The sequence below is a fragment of the Dama dama genome, chromosome 10 (genome assembly GCF_033118175.1).
Source record: "Dama dama isolate Ldn47 chromosome 10, ASM3311817v1, whole genome shotgun sequence".
Taxonomy (NCBI): Eukaryota; Metazoa; Chordata; class Mammalia; order Artiodactyla; family Cervidae; genus Dama; species Dama dama.
Window position 1 is genome coordinate 9355951 of NC_083690.1, and position 25326 is coordinate 9381276.

At 50.7% G+C, this 25326-nt stretch overlaps 1 protein-coding gene across 2 annotated transcripts in view; it reads right to left on the reverse strand.

The window, feature by feature from the left end:
• Nucleotides 1–25326, reverse strand: part of USP7 (ubiquitin specific peptidase 7) — a 53267-nt gene that overhangs the window by 20414 nt on the left and 7527 nt on the right. The window contains exons 1-5 of one of the 2 annotated variants that reach the window (XM_061152803.1): nucleotides 8141–8245; nucleotides 7230–7404; nucleotides 3137–3335; nucleotides 1536–1674; nucleotides 786–874 (exon numbers count right to left, since the gene is read on the reverse strand). In XM_061152803.1, the coding sequence (XP_061008786.1) occupies nucleotides 786–874; nucleotides 1536–1674; nucleotides 3137–3222 (314 nt within the window). In that variant the 5' untranslated portion in view covers nucleotides 3223–3335; nucleotides 7230–7404; nucleotides 8141–8245. Of the gene's footprint in view, nucleotides 1–785; nucleotides 875–1535; nucleotides 1675–3136; nucleotides 3336–7229; nucleotides 7405–8140; nucleotides 8246–25326 lie in introns of those variants that run through there. The other variant, XM_061152802.1, reaches the window with a different exon arrangement.

A 25326-nucleotide genomic window follows, 5' to 3' on the forward strand; every position in this document is an offset into this window, starting at 1 on the left:
CTCGCTCCTAGACCACGCTGCGCTTCTTCAGTTCCTGGCCTGAGGACACCCGTTCAGCTCCAACCTGATCCCAAGGCGCCAGCTCGGCCTCTGGAGCCCCTGGCACACTCCCCCGATGCCCCGCCCATCCTTCTCCCTTCCCACTTAACAAGGGCCCAAAGCTATATGTTCTTCAAGGCCAAAACCCTGCCTCTGCCCACAGCGCTCCCAGACCCGGGACAGGAGCCCACCCTCCCAGCTCCCCACCCCTCCCCACCACCACACTCGTCATGGAGCTGCCCATCCCTCCAACAGAATGACAAGTGCATGTGCTGCCAGAGTCACTGTTACTAACTCCTCTGCCTGACCGGTCCCAGAGTTCTCTGAGGATGTAACACCGTGGCCGCCTCGTCCACCACAGTTACAGTCCTACAGCCCAGCAGTGTGCCGGGCTCACAGAACTGTGTTACTCGCTCAGTCATGCCCGACTCTGTGACCCCATGGACTGTAGCCCACCAGATTCCTCTGTCCGTGGGATTCTCCAGAAAAGAATACTGGAGTGGGTTGCCCTGCCCTCCTCCAGGGGAGCTTCCTGACCCAGGGATCGAACCCAGCTCTCCTGTTATAGGTGTATTCTTTACCATCTGAACCACCAGGAAAGCCCAGGCTCATAGAAACTGCTCGATAAATGTGCCAAACAAAGGCACCGCCGTGCGCGAGGGCCGAGCACCGGGAGGGCGTCTCTGCTGCCACAGGCACCTCGGCTGGCTCCTCTCACCACAGCACCCAATCAACGGAGAACTTACGCAACTCCATGGGGGGCGTCCGCCTGCACAAAGACTTCAAACGTAACTTTGTCATCATCGATAAATCCTTTCTCAGGATCAGTCACTTCCTATAAAAAAGAAAGAATATCCAACTTGCATGAGAACACATGAATACTCACTTCATTTCAAACAATTGCCCTGGGGCCCTGTACTTGACAGATTAAAATACTACTTATTCAAAACACCCAAGTTGTGCTTTCTAGTTCTGCAGCGCTCTGGCCTGTTTTCAACAATGTTGTCCTCTCAATGAAATCAGCCAAAGTGTGGATGCCTCCTGGAGAAGTGGGGGGAGACCACATCTCAGACCCAAGACCTCCATGTCCACTTAGCAGGCAAGGTCCAGGGAGGCCACCGAGAACACTCCAGAGAGCTGAGCAGAGCATTCCTACGTCCTACTGGCTTCTGCGCCTGCAAAAGCAGCCCCAAAGCGCTGACGTAAGAATTCACTGGTTACTGGAATCTCCCCGCACCGTGCCTGCGGTATTATTTTTCTTAAAGGAAATCTAGCCTATCCAAAAAGCGCTAGACTACCTTACAACATCGAATCAAAACACTGGCTGCTGAAAACCTCGGCAAGGAATCAGGAAGAAACCCATTTTCAGTTACCTATCCAACTCGCAGAGCAAATGTTTCTGATTCTGAAACAAATGGATAGAAGAGCTGAAGAATTAAGAATCAGGGAACGAGGACTGAGGCTCGGATGATTCAGTCTGAGTAACTGCTACTTACACTCCAGGCCATGAAATTGGAAAATCCCCAGTCGTTCTCTTTGTGGAAGAACAAGTGACTGATGCGCCGGCTGAAGGACTTCTCGTCGTCTCTGTAGTTGATGATCTTCAGCACCGCCTGTGCGTGACAGGACCAAGACCTGTGCGAGGAGGGCGACCCGAGCCTCAGTCCACAGCCTGACCCACACCTGACCCCGCTTTAAGAGCACACAAAATTGCCCCATCATTTCCTTCTATGTTTTTTAGATGGAATCAAGGGCACACATGTAGATCTTTAATGAAGAAAGAAGTGAAGAGGGTCCCGGGGTGCCCCTGTGTAGTCTGGAGGGATTTCAGTCTACGTTTTATGTCTTTTTGATTTCTAAAAGGTTTCAAGTTTTTTTATTGATACCTATAAAACACAAGCATTTGAACTTCAAATAGTGTCCTGAGATTTGACAAGAGACGATAGCTTTTTGGTCAGATAGTAGTTCTAGTATCAAATGTGGTGAGACTGCTTGAAAAGCACTGAAGAATGATGATAAAGCTGTTTGGTTGTTAGGTAACAGACCGAAAGCTCCAGGTTCTACAGGTGTCACTCCTGCCCCTCCCCCCGGGGCTGCGAGGCTCCTGGGTCGGGCTGTTCGGGGCTCTGAGAAGGACCCCGCCACCTGGGAACAACTGCAAGTGCAGACGTCCGGGGCAGACTGCACGTTAAATGCTTGAGGCCCAATTCAGAGCTCACAGAAGGACTGCTTCAAACGACCTCTGACACGGCCGCAGACTCGTGCGCACAGGGGCGGCGGCTGCTGCCCGCTCGGGCCCCCTGCTCTCCAGGCTCAGGCCGTCTGCCGGACTAAACAAGCCCAGTCCAAAGGCTCGTCCGATCAGGCCAGGTCGTAATGTCAACTGAACACAGAAGTAAAAACACAGCCGAGGCCCTGACTGCTCCTGAAAACTGGCTTCTGAAACACTCAGGTAAAGAGGAAAAATGAAAGCAGCTGGGTCCTCCGGGGCCTCGGCAGCCCGCTGGAGCCAGTTCAGGAACATCTGCATCGAGGTGCCAAGGGCCACGATCTGGGGGCAGCAGGGAGACGTGGGCCAGGGAGGCGGCATCTCCTGGGCTGGTCAATGTGCAATCAGGTGAGGAGGCAGAGGGAGCTGGGACCCCCCAAACAATCGCTCAGCTGTGCTGCTGGGAAACACCCGGCAGCAGGAGTTTGGTCTTTAACTTTCCGAATAACCCACAGAATCAGTTAACATACAGTGCGGATGTCTGCCTGGAGAGTTTTCCTTAACTGTCGTCTTCCCCTCTGGCAGTTATTGGCAGAATAAGAATCAGGGTAGTCCAGAGAGGCCCTAATTCCATGTTCCACGGGCAGGTAGATTCTCACATACACAAAGTTTAGTATTTTATTTGCAGGAAAAATATACACCTTTTCTAGTTTGGAGATAATACCTACCAGTGAGTTTTTAAAGAGGGAAATGTATTCAATCTAATTGAAAATCAAATTGCTATGTAGAGGCAGCAAGGAAATTCACAGAGAAATCCAAAATTCAAAGAGGCCAATCTGGCTTATAACTAATTGTGGATTTGTAATTGCATCATTTAAACTGTCTTACGTGGAATCAGATTCAGCATTGCACTGGAGAAAGAATCCTACGCTTTTTTGGTGTGGTCTGTCTGGATAAAAGCGTGGCATCACCATAATCTTCCACGGCAGATTTCGCACAAAACACGGAGGGCTAAGGACCGACTCACTCAGTCTGCTGAAGCGCTCGACAGTGAACTGAAAGGTTGCCTCGGAGCGCCAACTCGTGTCTGCAAGAGAACACTTTGTCAATCATAGGGCCCGGGGACTGTCAGACAACACTGAAAGCAGGACAAACCTGGGATAAACATTCTCTACAATCGCAATTCAACCGCTAAAGCCTAACCCTCTGGGGAAAGGAGAGCATCATCTCCAATTTAGTAGCAATCTAAACTGTGAGATGACATACAGTTTGTGTGAATGAAACCCCAGACTCAGAGGGCCAGCAACACACACCTGCCTTCCCATCAAACTGGCTCAGTGTGATTAAGAACGTCTACTCTGCTCTGTCTTAATTCCCAAGTAATCCGCAGTGAGTGGAAAGGCTGGAGGAAAGGAATAAACTTCTCCTGTCACATCTGTTCAAGGACAGGGCTTCAGGAGGGAAAGAAAAGGGCTTGAGACCGGGGCTGAATGTAGAGAAGAGACATGGATTTGCAGGCAAACAGGGCCTTCCGAGGAGTGAGGACAGCCATTCCTGGGAAGTGCAGCACTACTTAGAGATAAGACCGTTCCTAAGAAGTTAGCTAAAAATAAACGTTAACTTCATCAGTTCACTATTTTGGTGAAATCGCCCTAGATTCTCTAAGGGGAAATATCTGGGGGGGGAGAATGAAGAAACTGGTATTTCTTTGGACACGAACAGAATGAACTGTTAAATTTACTCAGCAAGACCAAAGGCCAACTTAAGAAATCAAGGTTTCCTCCAATAAAAAGCAAAGCATTGATAAGAATTAAACTAAAAAGTCATTTTTGAATTCTAGCCTTTTCTGCTGGTGACTACTCATTTCAAGAAACCCCAGGTAGCGATAATTAGCGCCAACAACCCATCAGCGTTCTCCAGCTGTCCAACCCTCCCAAAAAAACCTGTTACCGGCCAGCACATAAGAAAACTGCAGCGGGGAGGACAAACTGCTATGCAACTTTCCAGGCACTTCCCTGCTCTTCATGAGCCTGTCCCGTGGCAGGAGGGGACAGCTCACAGGCGCAGGGGCCGAGGGCCACATGTGACCTAGAGTAACAGGAGGGCCTTTTCTGGCTGAGCAGCAGGGGCTGTTTTGTCATCCCCGAGCCCCGGCACTAGTGGGGTTCTCAGGCCTAGGAAGAGCGTGCCGAGAACACACCCAGGCCCTCCACGCTTCACTTCTCTGCACACAGAACTGCCTCCATTGTGGCTGAGTTTGTTCTTAAGAAAACATGTCCATCAGTCCTCATGAGAGGGTAGTATTCTTTACCAAAGAAAGAAAACCCCATAGGATGTGCTAACAGCGCTTTTCCCTCTGTTTAAAGGCTCTGTCCCCACTTGTTTGACTACCCGTAACCCAGCTCTTGGCAGAGGCCCTCAAAGGAAGAGCAGCTGCATGGCGTGTGATGCATTTGAGCCTCTGCAGGGGTCACCCTCATCCCTTCCCGAGATAAGAGTCCACAGAAAGGCAAGACGCCTGTTGCAGAGAATGCTGTCTAGGGTGCTGGGGAAAGAAGCGGGCTGCTCCTCCACAGCCACACACATCATATTTGAGCAGCGTCCAAACCCCGCAGCCAGGCAAGGCAGGTGTGACTCAGCTCCCAAGTCACAGGTGGGGACACCGAGGCTTGCTGAGGTCAAGCGGCTTGTCTCATCCAAGGTGACAGGGGGTCTTAGGACCCAAGATCTGTGTACACTAAACACAGTGACCAATGCCATCTTAAGAGTTTAGGGGACCAAACCCAAGAGCCTGATTAAACCAGCCGCTATCCGGTGATGACAGGACACGTTCCAGGGACCTAAAGACATGACGTCACAAGCCCCCACCTACGTGACTTTTAGTTACCATTCAGATTTGTGTAGGATGAGTTTTATACAGACCAAAAAAAATGCCTTTTTGCTCTTCGTCCCCACACTTTAGTCAAAATCCTCAATTAATCTTAAACAGGACCACAGAGCCTGGCATGGGTCCCTCGGGAGCAGGCCAGCCCTCCAGGGCTCCCAGTGCCACCCAGGCCCACCTCTTCCCCTCCCCTCCCCAAAGGCAGTTCACACTCCAGAATCACACACCAGATGTGAGTTGCTGCCTCCCGCCCAAGGCACAGGATTATCTTCCAAAATATGCTAATCAGGAGGTTTGATGTGAGATTTCATGTGAATAAAAATGTCACCACGCCCTGGCTTCAAGCCCTTCAAGCCTGTAGCATTGGTGGCCAAGACCAAAGCACGGCTGCCTGCCGAGCTCTTCCCGCTAACAGAGCAGCTGAGAACCTGCATTAAGTACCAGCAGATCCAGACAGGCAGGGGTGCAGGAGAGCAGCAGACAGGAAGCCCCTCTCTCTCTGGCGGACAGGGTTGGCCTGGCGACCATTCTCTGAGGAGCTGGGGGAGAAAATGGGTGGAAGGTACCCAGGATTCCACGGACTATTTATGCAGCTTTCTCTATCTGCAATAGCTTCAAAATGAAACCCTTTTGGGTAAAAGTGGTACACTTGGGATTACGAAGGCCACCTCCTACCCTGCTGGATTACTGCCTCATCCAAATAGACTCTGACCTGCCTGAGCACCATGGGACACTGACCGACCCACGCCAGCGTCTGGTCGTAAATGGAGGGACGGCGACCTTGTGCCGCCTGCTGCCCTCACACATCCTGGCAGAGAACCTGGTCCCCCAAAAAGCGGGCCTGAGGTTTCCCCAAAGGGCACTCTGGCAGAAGCTGTATCAAACCTCAATTATTCATTCTAATACAAGGCTTTGCACATCCCAGTTAATGCCCAGGGAAAAAACCAAAAACAACTATTGCTTCACGGGCACCAACCACCTAGATCTACAACAATCACTCTACCTCAACTGGACATTTCTCTCACCTCTGCTGTCTGCCACTCAACTGCCGTGCAAGAGCCTCCCCCACCACGAAGGCGTCTCGGTACGGACTGAGGATCCCAACCCACGGTTCCCCACACTGTGTGACCTCCCTACATTACGATGTCAAAGGAGACTCAGGGAAAAGAGGTTCTAGCATTTCAGAGGCTTGGGGAATCATCATCAACAACAAAAAGGGCTTTTGGAAAAAGATGTTAGGAGGCTAACAGCTCAGAAGCACTCAGTAAAGAAACAAACTTAATCCAGCACTCCTCTTTCTGCAGATTTCTGAACAATTTTCACACACACATATTCTGCCATTAATGGTTCAAAATAACTATCACCGTGGCCCCCCCGCCCCACAGACACCGCCTTTTCACGCTCCTGCCCCTGGGCCTTTCAGAAGACCAGGAACAAAGGGTAATGAAGACCACTGCTACTTTGTCCTGTAAAGTGCTTTTTCCAGCTGATAATTCGCAGTAGGAGCATTTCTGCTTTTAGGTTCCATAACACCATCATTGCCTACTAATAATTTAGTACAATTGGCCTCAAAAGGAAAGGGGTGTTGTGTACACTGTGATCTCCTTACACTGGTTCTCAGGTGAGGCAATCTGGGGCCCCCGGGAGACTTCTAGCCACTCTGAGAGACATTTGGAGCTGTCACGACTCAGGGCGGAGAGGAGGGGATAACACGGCATACTAAAAAGCACAGGACGGCCCTTTCTGACCAAGAAGGATCCACCAAAAGGCCTCGGAGGCCTCGGAAGCCTGCTCCTGGGTCCACATCTACGCCTCCTCCCGGGCCCCCCCACCCCAAGAACACCGGGGGCGATGCCAGGACAAGCCTGTGCCATGGGACGAGCTGGGGCGGCTCCCTGCTCTGGGAGAGGCTGCCCTCACCCCCTGCCTCGGGCCTCCCCCGCGGCGCTCTCTGAACCACTGCTGGCGTCTCCGGGGTCTGCGATGGAACCAAAGGGCCCCCGCATTCGGGGGCCGCCCCACACCGTCGCCCCCTGTCTGCGGTGGAAAGCGCACTCCACAGGTAACAAAGCAGCGGGTCAGACCACGCCTCTTTACCTTCCTCAGATATGGCCTCAGCCCGCTGCCAGGGGTAAAGCGCACTGTGAGAGAACTCTCAACTACGGCTGCAGTTTCTCATGGAGGCTGAGCTTTTGGCAGGAGGTCTGAACAGCAGTCCTTCTGGTGGTGCAGCCCGTGACTGACGGTTTCTTTCAACTGCCCCGTTACACCCCTGGGAAGGACACAACCCTCATGAGGATTGATGGACACGCTTTTGACAGAACATGGTTTCATATTACACTGCAAGACTCCTGGGGGCTGCATAAAGTGACTATTGGCTGCTACCTTCTCGTGGGGTCGACCTGGCAAACGCACAGGTCACACCCATCTGATAAGGCATAATGAAAAAATAGCCTCGAGAGAAAGTGCTTCCCTAGGCCCAAAATGCCCATGCGTGTAAAAATGTGTATACTTTGCGCAGAGAAGATAAAAGACCAAAAGTCAGTCTGGGGGATGAAGCCCAAAGCTCGATTCTGGTTTCGAACCTAACCGGAGGGGGGAGGGGTGATCAGCTACAGACAACTGATAGACTTGCTACAATAGGAATGCAATGGGAAGCCACGTTCCAGTGTCTAGAAGTATCGTGCTGCAGACGAAAAGGAAAGGACAGTAAGGTACTTGTTCTAAATACTAGGAGTGGCTGGAAAATTAACTGCAGGCCTGACCAAATACCCATCAATTACAGACTTCTGTATTTCAACCTTCTTGGCTAGGCTGGGGAGAATCAACTTACCTTGAAATTTGCAGGCAATCGTGGAATTCAAAACCAAACCAGGCTCCTAAATTTTGCTCAGATACAACCTCCTGAAAACTAGCTACTCTCAAAGAGACTCAGCAGTCCTCAGGAAGAAGTGTCTGCTTCCGACAGCTTTCTGCCCGACACCAGGAGACGAAGCCCGGGTACTCACCGTCCTCCATGTCCTCCTCTGTGTTACTGTGCCCGTCACTCATGGCCACATTCCCGTTGATAACAGGGTTTTGGGTAATTCTCGGTGGGTCATCTGTATCTCCAGCTTTAAAGGAAACAAAGAAATTCCATGAGTTTTACCTTCCTGGCTTGGATCAAGTAAACAAAACATATCTGTACTTTGGATGATTTCCAGTCACCAGTAAGTTCCAACCGTGCCAAATAATTGCACTCTAACCCAAAAGTACGGGTATGTTTACTGATATGTTTGCTAAACAAACTTTTGTTCCTTTCAAAATGCTAAGTGGGATCTGAACACACAATAATCTGCTGAATTTGCAATGAAATTTATTTTGAAAAAGGTTTCTACTCATTAAAACTCAATCCTAGAGAAAATGTTGTTTGGGGGCGGTTACTAAAACAGTGTACATTAGAATCTTCCATCATGGACACACATGCCTTGAAACAGCAAGCTCATTTTCAAACTGTTACTGGACACTTCAATTTTATAATTATATAAAGTATGAATCCATACCAAAGAACAGGAATGCCATTTTGGGGTGTGGGGAATTTGAAAAGGGGGTCCCTAGGAGGATGGGAATGGACAAAGATTCGAGAAAGGATCTCAAAACTAGCAAAATGCTTGCTGAAGGCTGGTCTGGAAAACATTTATAGAAAATCAGAAGTGAGGATTTAAAACTTTTAACCAAGGACTGGCAAATATGAAGTGTAAACTCCAACTGTTGAACACTCCCATCCCTCTTCAGTCATTGAGTACAATCTTCTTCGAGACATAGGGTCATGGTTTAAAAGAGAAAAAAAAAATTTAAACTTCTGGCAGGACTTAGGATTTAAACAGCCTGTACTGGTCAAAATGGCCATACTTCACATTTAAATCCTGTCCTGGCATATAGAACAGTTTACTGCAACTAATGATGTTCTGTGTTTCCTTGTATGGTCAGCTTTCCCTGGCAATTCAGACACTCAACAGAAATTAAGAATATCAGCTACAAGCAGGAGATGTGGTTTTTAAAGTGGCGACATAGCTGTGTCCTTGGACTCCAGTATTTCAGAGCCTTTATACCACTCCAACAAGCAGTGGGTCTGATTCAGCACCACGGACAGCACCTTTCCCCTCTAGGCAAGTTCCAACCCCCAACTGTCAGGTTACATTTCTCAAATAATTCCTAAATAAACTGCCCTTTTTTTCTTAAGTATCTCAAAACACACCTTAGAGTTCCTTGGAAGCCAAGAAACAGGTATTACCACCCAAATTGAGACCACTGCCAATCTTGATGTTTTTGTTCTATTAAATTTCAATAAACCAGTGAAGCTGCTCAGTCGTGTCCAGCTCTTTGCAACCCCATGGACTGGAGCCCACCAGCCTCCTTCATCCACGGAATTTTCCAGGCAAGAATACTGGAGTGGGTTGCCAAGAAGGATCTCCAGGGGATCTTCCCAACCCAGGGATCAAACCCAGGTCTCCTGCATTACAGGCAGATGCTTTACCATCTAAGCCACCAGGGAAGCCCAAAGTGAATGTTGCTTAGTCATGTCCGACTCTGCGACCCATGTAAATTCCATGGAATTCTCCAAGCCAGAATACTGGAGTGGGTAGCCTTTCCCTTCCCCAGGAGATCTTCCTAACCCAGGGATCAAACCCAGGTCTCCCACATTGCAGGCAGACTCTTTACCAGCTGAGCCACTAAATATCAATATATACATTTAATTAATTTTTTGTCAGGGTGTCAATAAAAGCTGTTTATGAAAACACAATTTTTAAACTGGCTCCCTCAATCATGACACCCTGACAAAAAAACTGGGGAAAGAAGTAAGGAAAAGTAGAAATTCCCTTTCCTGTTGCTTATCTAGCTTGAACCATATATGCTAAAAAAGTACATTGACTGAAATTTCCACATTTACCCTCCTAAATTAATTAACCATCAAAAAATATTTTGAGGAAAAATTCTACAAAGGCCCATGAAATAAACAGCACACTCCACCAATGGAGTATTATACAGCAGTTTTTAAAAAAGATTCTCAGGGAATCCCCTGGCAGCCCAGTGGTTAGCACTCACACTTTCGCTGCCCAGGGCCCAGGTTCAATCCCTGATAAGGTTGTCAGTGTACCTGTATGAGGTTCTGAGTTAACAGTATTAAGTTTTTAAAAATGAAGATGCCATATCTATCATCATAGCTATAAAAGAGATAAGAGTTTTGTTGGAGTAAGACTATATGAATTCTTATTGCCCTTTACAACAACAAACAAACATGGACTAGAACACAAACTAGCACGTGGTTCTGAAGCAGCAGTGATTCTTCACTGCAGACACACACACATGTCACATGAATGCACTAGAAATCTTGAAGTCATTTGCTTGACATGTGCCTGGTACTTTGACTTTAGTTTCTCAGGTCTTTAGAAGAGCTTTAAAGTATGGTTGATATTGCACACATGCAAAACTGACAAAAGTGTCTCTGAAGTTGGCTCCTAAAGGCAAGGCGGGTAGGGTATGGTTCCACAGTTAGAATGAGATTCTCCTGAGCACCGTCCCATCTTTTACACAGTACACATTCCTGCTGGGCTGACCAATTTTCCACCCTTCACAGGCATGGCGACAGTGGTCCAGGCCGGTAGCTGTGGAACTGCAGAAAAGCCCCCTGGCTGGCCCATGACGCATATGCGGAAAGTGCCAGCAGCAGGCCCTCCCCATCAACTGGCACAGGACCCTTGGAGAAAAGGTCGGCAACTCAAGTCTAGCTCCTAAGGGACTGAGTATCCAGTTAAAATAAGCTCCTCTTAAATGAGTTAGTTCAACAAAAGGATTAAAAATTTAATTAAGACACAGTAAATCCCTGGACCAGAATTAAATGATGGAAGTGCCTGATATCACAATCTGAACTAGGCTTCCAGAAATATCCTAAACGATAAGGCTGTCTTTATCATCAAGGAAGAAGTGCAAGATTGGCATTTATGTTTGTTTATCACCATATAAACTGATCCTGTTCTGAATTTCATGTCTTGCCCAACTGGAATTTTCCCAGACATGTTAACTCTCATTCGGCCAGATATGAATGACGACACAATGATTACAAACACCAGTGACAATACAGAATGCCTCAAATATACAGACCAAGTCTCTGGTACACTTAAATGTCAGGGAGGGGAAGGGGGTGATTATCATTCTGAAATATACACAAGACGCCCAGAAATACAACATATCATTTCCATTACTCATGATTAGTAGGCCTTTTCACAACAGCATTGTGATAGTATCAGTGACAAATTTTAATATACACACATGGCACAAAATACCTTTTTAAAAGAGTGACTTAGAAACACAAGAGCCTCCCCTGTTTAGTTACAAAGCCTGCATTTCCTGCTTTTTTACAGGGACCCCCTGTGCCTATATCCAGCTTTACTCTTCCCAGACCTCTGTGATGTCACAACCCGGAGGCACTGACCGAAAGAACACTGGCCAATTGCTATGGAAATGAGGTGGCCCCGATTTAGTGCCCGAATCTCACTCCTGGAGGAGAAAAACAGAAAATTCCACTTTGATGGCCTTGATGTCTTCCATCACTTCACAAACTTCTCCCAAAAAAGGTTGGGGAGAGGGGACCAAACGACTCCAATAAAACCTCACGGCCTTCCAACTAAGTCTGTATGCCGCCCCCAGGAGGCAGCTGGGTCACAAGGGCCCAGCCCCGCCTCAGAGTCGCTCTCCACTCAGAACCACCCCGCTTCAAACTCCTCAAAATCCCAACTAGTGATACAACCCGATGAGCTAAACCCACAACTTGGTTTAAAAGGGCAGACAGGGTAAGTGGAGTGCCACAGACACCACGGCGACCTTGCATGAGTGGGTCCTTGGATGGGTCAAGCAGAGCCTCACCAGCCCAGCTTAAGCCCCACCCCGCACCCCACCAGTCCACCCTGACTTCCAGGTCAGAGCCCCCGGGCTTCTGCCTGGGCCCCCTCCTCTCCTCTCGGCGTCATGAGGCCCCACTGGGCTCGCGAGTCACCTCCTGGTCCAAGCGCGCAGTTCCCCGCCATGTCTGCATGGCTCTGCAGCAGAATCTGCTGGGGGTGGGGGAGGGGAGGGCAGGGTTCTCTCAGCCACATCAGAGTGACTGCATAGAAGCTCCAGGAGCTCTCACTCAGCATTCTCTTTTTAAAGCTGCCCACAGTTCTCAGGCCCAGACACATCATCAAGCAACCATCAATGGAGATGATCACCTTCAAAAGGCAAAGTGGTTCAGAAACAGAGTTTTGTACAGGTCCAAACGGAGATGTGCATATATATCCTGTTTCAGCTCCATCACTTCCTCTCAAGAATTCAGATACACTTGATTTCCCAAGGTTCTGATCCACAAAACCCCTGGCTCTGAGCTCAAAGAAGCAACTGATAACTCAATGGTGAGAGACAGAAGATGTACCACTCCTGCTGAGCTGGGCTGAGAGGCTGGGCTGGTTATAGGAAGGCGTGGTGGGGAGTGGGGGTGACGTGGGGTTGGGGGCGGGGGGCAGGCAGCAGCTGGGGCCCCGCCCCCAGCAGAGGACAGGGAGGAGGGGGTCCGAGAAGGCTTCCACAAAAGCAGGGACCCACAGGTGTCGGCTGTCACACTCCCCAAGGAGCCAGAACATCCTGGGTGTTGGGAAACAATTCCGGACGCCCCTACAAAACCTACAATTCTGTGGGAGAACTTTGTGCTTGGTGTCAACCCCGGTCCCCCTGGGGGAGTCTCAGGGCGAGCCAGGCCTCCACAGACAGAGAAGACAGAGGACGCATCCTCGGGCAGAATGTGGAGGTCACCGAGGACACAGACATGGAGCGGAAGGGCCAGTCTGAGCTGTCTGCTCTCACGCAGGTCAACCACCCCAGCAGCCGCCGGGCGGGAAGGAGCCGGTGCCGACCAGGCCGCAGAGCCCACGGGCTCTGCCAACAAGCTCAGTCCCATCCCGGCCCAGTCGGACAAGGACCACAGCGCCAGTGGACTGTGAGGAAACGCCCTCCCTCCCTCTGTGAAACCTCCCAGAACTGGAAAACTTCGACTATGCTTCAAAAGAGTCATTTCAAATCCATTATCACATTACCAGGCTCTCCATCCCCTCAAGGGGTGGACTCCCTTCCCGACACTGGTCTTCTGCACACACGACCCACCTGGGAGGCGGAGGCGGGCAGCCCTCCTCTCACAGAGTTTAGTCCCCCTTCTTAGCAAGCATCAAGATGTGTCAAGAGCAGGCTGGGCCGGGCGGTGGGGAGAACTGATGAGCAGCCCCTGGACACAAGGGCTAAGGCGACAGAAGGGCAGAGGGACACACAGGCCCAGACAGCAGTCCCGAGAAGCACCTGCCAGGCTCCACAGGGAACAGGAACCAGCAGCAGGTGGGCACAGGGGTGGGCGGGGCCTTGAAAACCCCCGATGCACACAAGCACCCGTCCGTCCCAAGAGGAACCACCTGTGGCCCGGAAGCACGTGCCACTCGGAACAGGGGGTCTGGACCTGGCTGCCAGCCCCAGGCAGCCATCTGACCGAGCCTGTCCACCCACCATGGGCCCAGGCGTCCGTCCGAAGCTGGTCCTGGGAGGAAGTGGGGAGTGTGTGTGTGTGTGTGTGTGTGTGTGTGTGTGTGTGTGTGTGTGTGTGTGTGTGTGTGTGTGTGTGTGTGTGTGTGTGTGTGTGTGTGTGTGTGTGTGTGTGTGTGTGTGTGTATGCGCGGGCGCGTGCGTGAGAGAGAGAGCGCGCGCGAGTGAGTTTTCTGTGCTCTTGTGCCCCTGGCCCCTGGGCAAGGCGGCCTCCAGTGATTCTAGACTTCCTCTGGTCACGTTAACAATGAGACCGTGACTTAATCAACACTGACTTGTGTTAACACATTTTAACGTGTGTGTTCTGGGTTTCATTTTTATATGCTCTGGCTCCATGTAGGGAGCTGGAAGCCCACTTGCGGGTGGTGTCCGCCCTGCTAAACCAGGGCTTCTCGGCTCCTGCCTTGCAGAGAGCCTGAAAGTTCCAAGCAGACGCAGTGTGCGGAAGCCCGACGGTGGGCTCCATACTCTTAAACAATTCAGATTTACATCAGTTATAGGAAAATAAAGCCCCAAGGAAGGCCACGGATAAACTTGTGTGCCTTAAATAAGACTATTTGTTTGGGGCTCTCCGTTTGGCTTCATTATGCAAAACTCGTCTGTTCTCTGGAGGACCATGCTAAACCGCCATCACATCTGCCCCACAGACCACGACCGCGGACTAGTGTGGACACTGGCCGGGCTTGGAGAGGGGCGTGCACCCAGCCCAACTGAGGAACTTATAATCACGTCCCAGCTGCTTTCTCACATGTCCGGTCTCATCTGCTCTACTGCGTAGGGCTGTCCGGTTGCCGAGGAGGAAACCGAGCCCCAACAAGCCCAGCAGAGGGGGGACGACGTGGACGCTCCAGGACGGAGGACGAGCAGCCCGCAGCAGCCCGAGGATTCACGAGATGCTGAAGTCAAGACGGCACAAGCCAACTGCAGCCAAGGAGAGGTCCCGAAGAAACACAAGTAACGAGTATGCCCAACTCCCCTAATCAACAGGACACCCCTCTTCGTCTACCACATCAACAGTGAAAAATACTAGAGATGCCCACAGATGCGGAGGGTCTCATATCACAGAATGGGTGCCAAGTGGCTGGAGTCTAAACTTACAGTTAAATCATTCTCCCCAAAGGCAATATTTATGAAAGCCAAAGTCATAACTCAGAATGCCATTTCTAAATATCTATTCTCAGAAAACTAGCATACATGCCCCAAATTGTACACAAGCATGTTTCCTACACCTAAGCACGTTTCACAGAGAAAAACTTTATAAACACAAGTGCTCATCAATTCTAAGGGCCATCCGTGGTATGGCTCCATTCATTCATATCAGGTGTCCAGAAGAGTGATTTCCACAGAGTTAGAAGGCAGACCAGTGGTCGCCCAGAGCTGGGAGGGAGACGGGAAGGGTGATGGCTGAGGTACACAGGGGTTTCTTTTAGGTACCATAAACCGACTGCAGTGATGGGTGAATTATGTTTATTAAAAAGTGCTGAATTGCAGGGTATATGGAATATCTCAATAAAGCTGCACTGTTGGGGCGGGGGGGACAAGAACTGAATAAAACAGGCCGTTCTGCGTGGGGACAAACCAGTTTTAGAGCAGAGCCGTCCCGAGGGCTCTGCACGGAACTGCTGTGTGCCCTGAACACCTGAAAGCCAAAGTGAAGGTTGCGTCCGACTCTTTGTGACCCCATGGACTATGCAGTCCATGGACTTCTCCAGGCCAGAACATGGGAGTGGGTAGCCCATCCCTCCTCCAGTGGACCTTCCCAACCCGGGACTCGATCTGGGGTCTCCTGCACTGCAGGCGGGCTCTTCACCAACTGAAGCTGAGCACTGGGGCAGGTGTAAACGCTCTCCTTTCTGCACTGTTTCTCTAGAAATAAACATTCTGGGGCTTCCCTGGTGGTTCAGTGGTGAAGAACCCACCTGCCAATGCAGGAGACCAGTTCCATCTCTGGTCGGGGAAAACCCCACATGCTGGGGAGTAGCTAAGCCCATGCGCCTCAACTACTGAGCCCACGAGCCTGGGAGCTCTGCAACGAGAGGCCGCCACAGTGAGAAGCCCACGGCCACAGCTATCGAGCAGCCCCTGTCCACCACCGCTGGAGAAAAGCCCATGCAGCAACAAAGACCCAGCACAGCCAAAAATAAATAAATTAAAAAAAACCACAAATCCATTGTGGTGTTTGGAAAACCCATTTATCTATAAAATTTGTGTGTATGAATTCACCCCACATTCGCGTAGTTTTAAAGAAAGCAAGACCATGAAGGGAGAAGGCCCACCCAGAGAGGACTCAGTGAGCAGGCAGTCCTTAGGGAACAGAGCGGTGCGTGTGGGCAGGACAACACCCCTCAAGCATTAAGTACGCAGTGTGCACCCCTTGGATGGAGTCTTGCTTGCCCTCCTGTTGCCTCAGCAAGTACACATGCCTTTAGAGAAAAGGTAACACCACCCATCAGCTCAGTTTGGTCACTCAGTCTTGTCCAAGACTCTTTGCAACCCCACAGCGCAGAGAAAAGGGACAAGCAGAACACAGCCGGAGGCCTGAGAGCACCCAGCCAGGCTGCAGCAGGAAGGGAAAGGGGGCAGGAGGCAGCGGGACTCCTCCAGCAGACCTCACACAGAGGGACTGCCTCAATGATCTGTGACCGCGACGGTCATCCTTGTACACCTGGGCAGACAGCAACACCCGCCCTTAGACGCCTGCATTTTCTACTCACGGAGACAAGGAAATCCGGGGACTGAAGAATGGGGTCAGAAGCAGAGGAGAGATTTTAAAATACATACTCTGACTGTGCTAATTAAAACTTTAACAAACCAGTCAAGCACAGCCCATGTCAGGGGAGTTCCTTTATTTGTACAAAGCCACAAACTGAACAGCCTGGGACGGAGGACCAAGCCGTTTCTGGCTGGTGTCTTTTTTCTCCCCACATTGGTGCCACTGGACTATCACTCAGGCCTGACCCTCCTTTTTTGGGGGCCCACCCAGACTATCAAGGAACACTTACATCCAAGACCTTCTAAAAAAACTAGTGGCGAAAGAAAGTAGGAGGAAGACTAGTTTCCCAGGTAGAGGCACCAGAGCAGGAGACAGACCATGTTCAAGGGCTGGAAGGCGGGGCAAAGACCTCAGTTCTCCCCAAATCGATCGGTATGTTGATACACGATTATTCCAGTCAAATTCCCAGCACATAAGGGAAGCAATTCTGAAAGGAGCAGTTGAGTTGCTTCAGCAGCTGAGACGGAGCTGTGTTAGCAAAGGGGTGGACACAGAACAGAACGGGAGAGTCCACAAAAACGCCCGTGTCAACATTACTGCCTGATTCTTGACAAAGGTGCAAGTAATTCAGAGGAAAAGAGATAGTGTTTTCAACAAACAGTAAAGAAAGAGTTGGATGTTCACAGACAAAAATAAATAAACTGCAACCTCGCACCTTACACAGATACTAATTCATAATGGATCTTAGGTGAACAAACATTTAAACTTTAAAAAGTAATCATGTGATACCCAGCAAAGAATTGTTAGCCATAACACCAAAAGTCAAGATCCATAAAAGAGAATTTTGATAAAATGGACTTCTCTGTAAAGGCACCACTAAGGGAAAAAACAGACAAGCTACAGGTTGGGAGACAGTATTTTCAGATCTCCTGACAAAGGACTTACACTAAATACATAAAGAGCTCTCCAGACTTGACAGCAATAAGAATTTAAAAAGCCCGATACTTAAGCAGACACGTGAGAGAGGGTACAAGGATAGCAAATAAACAAACAGAAAGACGTGTGCCTGGGCTATTAGGTATCTGAATTAAAACGACCGCCACCTCTGAGATGACTGAGACAAAACCTCTGGTGAGGCTGAGGCGGCGGTGCAGAGGACCCAGGCACACGGACAGCAAGCAGGTGGGCAGTTCCCCACGGAGCACGCCTCACGCAACAACTCGACACCTTCCTCTAGAGAAATGAAGACTCATGTTCACACAAAAGCCTGAACATGGGTATTTATAGTGGCTTCATTTGTAACTGCCAAAAACTGGAGACAACCCAGATGTCCCTCTGTGGAATAGAGCCCAGCAATAAAAAGCAATGAACTACTGATCAGGTTACAAGCTGTACAATTCTGCAAGACGACAAGGCTGCACGGAGACACAGGAGCAGCTCAGCCCGGCGTGAGGGGCTGCTCCGGGTCCCGCTGGGCCGGGGGGCACACAGACCTGCCCCCGAGCCCAACGCCGAGCCGCTGACCACGCTGCCGACTTCACTGTGTGTAAAGGCAAAGGAGAAAAACACCTGTAGGGCAAGGAGAAGAATATGATTTACCAACTCTCTAAATAAACACCGCCTTGGATTACAAGTTCAGAACTTTATCCACATGGGCAAAGAAAACAGAGCGGAAAAGAGGCAGGCCTGAGTCCTTCTATCCTAGGAACTGCGGGCGGTCGTGTTCATGAATGACTGCAGCACAGCTCGTTTTCTCGGCGGGGAGAGGGAGTCAAGAACGTCAAGAAGTCAGGAAAATGGGAGGTCAGATACACACTCCGCTCCAGTGAACTCAGGTACATAAACAAGGTGTGCTGTTTCAAAAGCTACATTTAAACTCAGAGTTCCTCCAACTGTTCCACACAAGCCACTGGAAAATGGAGAAAGTGAGGGGAAAGACCCAAACAGAACAGGAAGATTCTGCGGCCATGATGAAGGAGCAGGAAGCAAAATAATCAAAATCACAAATTATTTCTACTTAATTGTCCTCTCCTTGAATTCTCAGAGGGTATCTGTTCATCTTAATGGAGCCTATACATTTTTAAGTGTGTGTGTGGGACCACAGGACAATTTCCCATTGCAGGGGACCACCCAACACTGCCTGAACCCATGGAATTAGCTGCTGTGGACAACTCAGCTGCCAGTCGCTAATTATCATCCAACTACATCCACTGGGCGGGCTTCCCCAGTGGCTCATCTGGGAAAGAAACCAAGTGCAATGCAGGAGACCCCGGTTCGATCCCTGGGTCAGGAAGATGCCCTGGAGAAGGGAAAGGCTACCCACTCCAGTATTCTTGGGCTTCCCTGGTGGCTCAGCTGGTAAAGAATCTGCCTGCAATGTGGGAGACCTGGGTTCGATCCCTGGGTCAGGATGATCCCCTGGAGGAGGGAACAGCTACCCACTCCCATGTTCTGGCCTGGAGAATTCCATGGACTCTACAGTCCATGGGGTCGCAAAGAGTCAGACAGGACTGAGTGACTTTCATTTTCACCTGCCAACTAGTGGCAGGTGACTCTAACATATAGATCGAAAGTCACCGCTCTCTTTGTGCCATGAGCTTTCTGGAGATTTAACTACAACCCAATTAGGTAACAGCGATAGGCTGAATGAAAATGTGATGTTTTAAGGACTTTTTAATGTAACTGTACAATGAAATACGCCAACATTTAAAAGGTCTGTAAACTGTGAATCGGAATTTTCAAATGATCAATGAATGGTATTAGAAAGGCAGCATTCAAAGTTCAAGACAAACCAATAAGTTTTCAAGTAATAGAGCGTGAAAAGTTAACTCATCGCGTTTTCAAACTGCATGTTGCAATTAGCCTAAGCTGCTATCAAATCGTGGTGGAGTATGAACGAACTGCCACAATTACCTGACAGGGCCGCACCTCTGTGAGGACGCGCCTCTGTAAGACTGGGCTGCTTTATATCTCCAGTAAAATGTACATCGCAGCTGTCAGCAAAAGCAGATATGAAAATCCAGCTGTCTCCTGTCAAGTCTGACAATAAATCTGCAAAATGTATGAACAATGCCATTCCTCATTGAACTTTTGTTTTAGAAAATATCTCCTGCACATGTGGGTATCCCCTGGCAATCCGGTGGTTAGGACTCTGCTTTCACTGCCAGGGGCTCTGGTCGGGGAACTAATATCCCACGGCTGTGGGCATGGCCGAGAAAACCCACTATATTAAATGTGCTGCCACACACAGTTTTATTACTTCTAAATGAATAACTGATTTTTAATTTCTACCTGGCAAATAATGATAGATGTGACCCACCTACCCAGCAGCTCTCCGGGGTTCTCAGCAGTGACAGTTCAGAGACCAGGCCACCTGGTGGATGGTGCCACCTGAGCGACCTGCAACCCAGGCCCCTCCCCACGGAGCTCCAGCAGGAGACGGTCTGCCAGCAGTGAGGAGGGTGAGCAAAGGAGCCCTCGCATTCCTCGATGCCTGGGGGCTTGTCTGCCTGCAGGCCCTTCGCTTTTTGAGGTCGGCAGCAGCAGGCGGGGAGAAGCCACAGGGATGCGCTCCAGCCTCGCCCACCCACCTGCCACCATCTTCCTCCGCAGCCCACGGGCCAGGTGGCCTCCCGTGCCAGCGCCAGCGGACTGTCAGCAGCTCGCAGAGCTGTGTGCGGGAGAAACCTAATAAATGCCTCCATGTGGCTCTACTGCTAACAACCCTCCGCTGACACCGATACACCCTCACCCCACACCACCCAGCCGATTAGATTTGGCGGTGAATCACATCCTCAACAAAGTTCCAAGTCCCTTTTAAAAATACTGAAGAAAACCTCTTACAGACGACAGAATCATGAGAGACTGCACATCTTTCTGATCCCATACAAATCACAGCGAGGCTCCACAGGACGGAATACTACTGAGCAATAAAAAGGGACGGCGGCGCTGATCCTTTCCTCTCTAGCTTCAGAAAGGAGCCGGCCGCGAGGCCACACGTGTGTGAGGCGGTCACAGTGTCCACAACAGGCACCGAGAGGGTGGACCGCGGGCTGCACACAGGACTCCAGGGGCAACGAAAACGTTCAAACTCCACTGCGCTGATGGTCACAACAAATCGGACGCTTTAAATGGGTGGCTCAAATTGTGACGGATGGGAATCATCAATTTAACTCGTGATTTCAGAATTGGTGGCGACTACGGACATTTTTTCAGAGACTTGCAGACACACAGATGCAAATCTAACCTTTATGATGGTTACCAACGCAGGTAAAATGAAGGTTAACAGGCATTGCGAATGGCCGCCTGTTCCCAGCCCACTGAAAGTAAAATGTAAAAATGTAGTGCCTTCAGTTATCTGGTAGAAACGGCTATTCACAGTGGAGAGAACGGAATGCCGCTGGCCTCAGAGACTAACGGAGGGAGAGTAGAGAAACACAGCTCAGATTTGACTGCGATCCATGCACCTGGGCAGGAAGCAAAGAGGGCTCTGCCTCCATCCATCCAAAGCCAGACCTCTGCCACTCTCGCCTCGAGTCCCCAGAACTCACATCCTAGCCCCCCAGCTTGGCCCAGCTCACGCAAGTCAGTGACCTCCCTGTGCCCTGCAGCCGAACGCACCGGCTCTCCCCGCCTCAGAGCCCGGGATCTGCCCCTCTGTGGCCATCATCCCTTTCTCTTCGCATTAGCAGTGTGTTCCCGGGGCCCGTCTAGATCCCGCGGACTCCCCTCCGGCTGACACCTGATCCTCTCTTCCTGTGTCAAGCACCCGGGTCAGAGCCTGAAGCAGAGATCTGAGGCGAAGGGTGAGCAGGCGCTCTGGGGAGTCAGTCTGCGGATCCCTCTTCCTGGGTTTTCTACAGAAGAAAATGCTTGGTTTTCTGTTACTCTGAGCAATACGCTCCAAGGCAGTTTCCCAAAACCAGTTCACAGGCTGGATCTGAAGCAGCAACTGGCCACTGGAACTGTCCGCGACGATGGAGACCATCCACCGCTGCGAAGCGGTGAGCCACAGGTGCTACGTGCCCCTGAACAGATCTGGTGAGACTGGGGAGCTGAGTATTTATTTGACTTCAATCACTTCACCCTCCCGGAGACTTGGGTCTCTTGGCCTCTAGAGTAGGGTGTGTAATAATCACAAACAAAGTCTAAATCACAAGTCTAATCACAAACAAAGCTCTAAAACAAAGTCACATGACCACAAGCCCTCCAACAACACAGCCACAATGAAAGCAATATTTTAAGAACAACAGCCCTTAAAAAGTATAAGACTGAACTTCATCAAAAGAGAAATTAACATTTTAAATAATAACCTCTGATTCCCAAGAAAATACTGGCTATCACAGAATTCTCCCTCCTTCCCCGAGCCCTCGGGGTAATCAGTGACCACCTGGAGGAGAATTCTGAGGACTGTTAACAGCTCCTGGGGACCCTGCTTGTAACATCACCATGCCCACGACCTGAGCGTCCAGCAGGAGCCCACGGCCACCACCAGTCCAGACCCCGAGAGGCAGTGTCTGGGTCATTGCCCGCCGCACGCCTTGAGGAGGAACGAGTCACCTCTAGGGATCATTTGCATTCTGGGTCCTAATGAGGATGCCCATGAGCTACCTCACTTATCTGCATCTTCTCCAGACACCTTCAAACCACGTGCTTGGAGGCTGCAATTTGGACAACCCAGTGGTGAACGTCTTAGCGGTGTGTATATATCTATCTTGTGTTTTAAACCTTTAAAACTGTCAGGAAAAGAGGCCCAGGAGGACGACATTCAGGATACGCCCCCACGCTGCTAGCTTGATGTCAGAAGTGAGGGGACTGGCTGGCCTCTCAGCCCCTGCCCCACCGACCCTGTCTTCTACCTGGTGAAAGCTGCTGTCTTAAGAAACAGATGGTTCAGGCGGCACCGAGGAGACAAATGCAGGTGGCTGGCGCTTGGGGACAGAGGAGGGGACAGCCGGGCTGGTGCCATCTGCGTGGCTGGAGGAGCCTCAGTCTGCTCACAAGTGGATGCAGGGCTGTGTGGGTGAGCTGACCGGAGGACCGGGGTGGACGTGCAGCCTCGGGGTTTCCAACCTGGGGTTTGCACCCTGAGCCCTGGCGGACAAGGCTCCCTGCCTTCTCAAGTTTAAATTTCTCCAGACGCCCAGAGCCCTGAATGGTTTGCTCAGAGTGATTCACTTTGGCTCAGGCTCACAGTACTAAGGGCCTGATTCAGTGAAGCAGGCAGATATCTACCTCCAGAAACACCTTGAGTCTCCCTCTGCCACACTCCACGTGCTGAAGGGAAGGCGGCCCCGGCTGACTCTGCAGTGAGCCGCCTTCTACATTCAAAGCATGTGGTGAACCACACAGAAACCTTCCGCCTGAGGAGCCCACCTGCAGCCGGCCACTTCGGGAGGGGGGGAGACGGGAACCGTTGGAGAGGGCAGCAGAGGGGTGACCACGACGTCATGACCTAGTGTCTGCTGAATGTGACGAGACACAAATTTCTGTGCCGCCGGCTGGCTTGACTCAAAGCCCGCCGCTGCCGCCAAGCCCTGGTAGGCTGTGGAGTGTGCTCAGCACCTCTGTTTTGCTCAGGGGTGAAATGGGGATGCTGCTGCCTCTACATCAGAGCTGTGGGAAGGAGCCAACAAGTGGACACAGCACAGCCCTGGCATCCAGCGGCCTGGCCCCGGGAGGGCCGGCCGCGCTCTCCCAGCCTCTGTGCACCTTCCCAGACGCCCATCTGCCGCTTCTCATCCACTTCCTGGACCCTGACCCATCTCCCAGTGGGGTTCAACACATCACCGCAGACTCACTGGCTTAATTAAACAACACACACTTATCCTTTCAGCTTTGGAGGTCAGAAGTTCAAAATGGGCCTCCCCGGGCTCAAATCAGTGTATCTGCAGGCAGGGCTCCTTCTGGAGGCGGGATCTGCTTCCTGGCCTTTTCCTGCTTCTCCTGGGTTCCTCGTCCATCCTCGAAGCCAGCAGTGGCCTCTCACATCACGTCACATCTCTTTCTCAGGGGAAGGAGGGCCCTGTGATTATGCTGGGCCCACCTGGATAACACGGGATCACCTCCCCATCCAGTCAACGCTAAAGGAAACCAACCCTGAATATTCATCGGAAGGACTGATCCTGAAGCTCCAATACTTTGGTCACCTGATGCGAAGAACTGACTCACTGGAAAACACCCTGATGCTGGGAAAGATTGAGGGCAGGAAGAGAAGGGGGCGACAGAGGATGAGATGGTTGGATGGCCTCACCAACTCAATGGACATGAGCCTGCGCAAACTCCAGGAGATGGTCATGGACAGGCAGGCCTGGCGTGCTGTAGTCCATGGGGTCACAAAGAGTCAGACACGACTCAGTGACTGAGCAACATCTCCCCATGCAGGGATCCTGAACTTAACCACAGCTGCAAAGCACCCCGTCAGGCAGTAGCGGTCACAGGTCCCAGGGGATCAGGACAGACCTCTGTGGGCCACAGATGCTCTCCCGCTAGGTCCCAAGGCCACGGTGCTGTTCGGTACCTCCCGCCTCTGAGCACAACACCCTCACTCTTCCACTGACTCTTCAGGCCAGTCCTCCCTGCACACGTTCACCAGGAGCCCTCACTCAAGCGCAGGGGCAGCCAGCACGGCCCCCGCCAGTCGGGAGGGCCCTCTATCTGAGAACAGAAGCCCTGCACCAGGCTCAGGGTGCGGGGGAGTCAGGAGCAGGCCTGGTGGGTGCTCGGAGAGACCCAACAAAAAAGCTTAGTGGAGAGGACCAAGGGTGACTTTGCAGGACCCTGCGGGCTGGTGCCGTCTTCTGGCCTCACCGAAACAAGGAACAAGGGAGGAGACTTCTCAGCGACCTGACTTCCCCACCACATCCAAGCGCAGGCCAGTTTACCCACCATAAACTGGAGCATGGCGTCATGTGTCCCACATAGCTCCCAACCTACACCTCTGCAGCCCTGGACTCACGTGCATACGATTTACTATCGGTAAAACAGACATGGAGATGGTCTGAATCAACATGTTCCATGGGGAGCAAGGATGTCCCCCAAGCAAGCAGGAGCAAGATTACTTGTTACTTTGAAAACTACTCAGTGGGCTTGCCTGGTGGTTCAGCGTTCACCTGCCAATGCAGGAGACACAGGTTCGATCCCTGGTCTGAGAAGATCCTGCATGTGGAGAAGCGACGAAGCCCGCGCGTCACAGCTAATGAGCCTGTGCTCTAGAGCCGGCAAGTCCCAACTGCTGAGCCCACGTGTTGCAACTGCTTAAGTCCAATGCCCTGGATCTGGGCTCCCCAAGAGAAGCCACCGCAGTGAGAAGCCCAAAAACTCGCAACTAGAGACTAGGCCCCACATGCCAGAACCAGAGAAAAGCCTGTACACCAAGGAAAATGAAGACCCGCCACAGCCAAAAATGATCAAAAACAAAACAAATAAACAAAAAAGACTCGTCGTATACGTGGCATTCCTTCCAAGTGTGCAAGCAAGCTTTTTACACGGGGAACTGCTATTTCACACAAAACTGTTTAGTTACCATGGGGCCGGAGCACATTTCCTCAAACCAAGGGCCTCTCTGCACTTTCAGTGAACACATGTAACTTCTGCCAATTTCTTCCTATGCGTTTGTTCTAAGTGATAACTGTTGAAATGTGACTTTAATGTAATAATAACGTAGGGTGTGCATTCTGTATGTGCATTTTTATTTCATTTCTTAAATAATTTGTTTACCCTGTATTGCTTACAAAACACAGAAAGAAACTGTCCACAAGCGAACTGGAAAATAAAAAAAGACAAACAAACGGCATCTTCACCACAAATAACCCGAGAAAGCCTGCTCTGCAGCATCTGCCCAGGCACTATTCATTCACTCATTTTAACTTAGCTTTTCCAGGA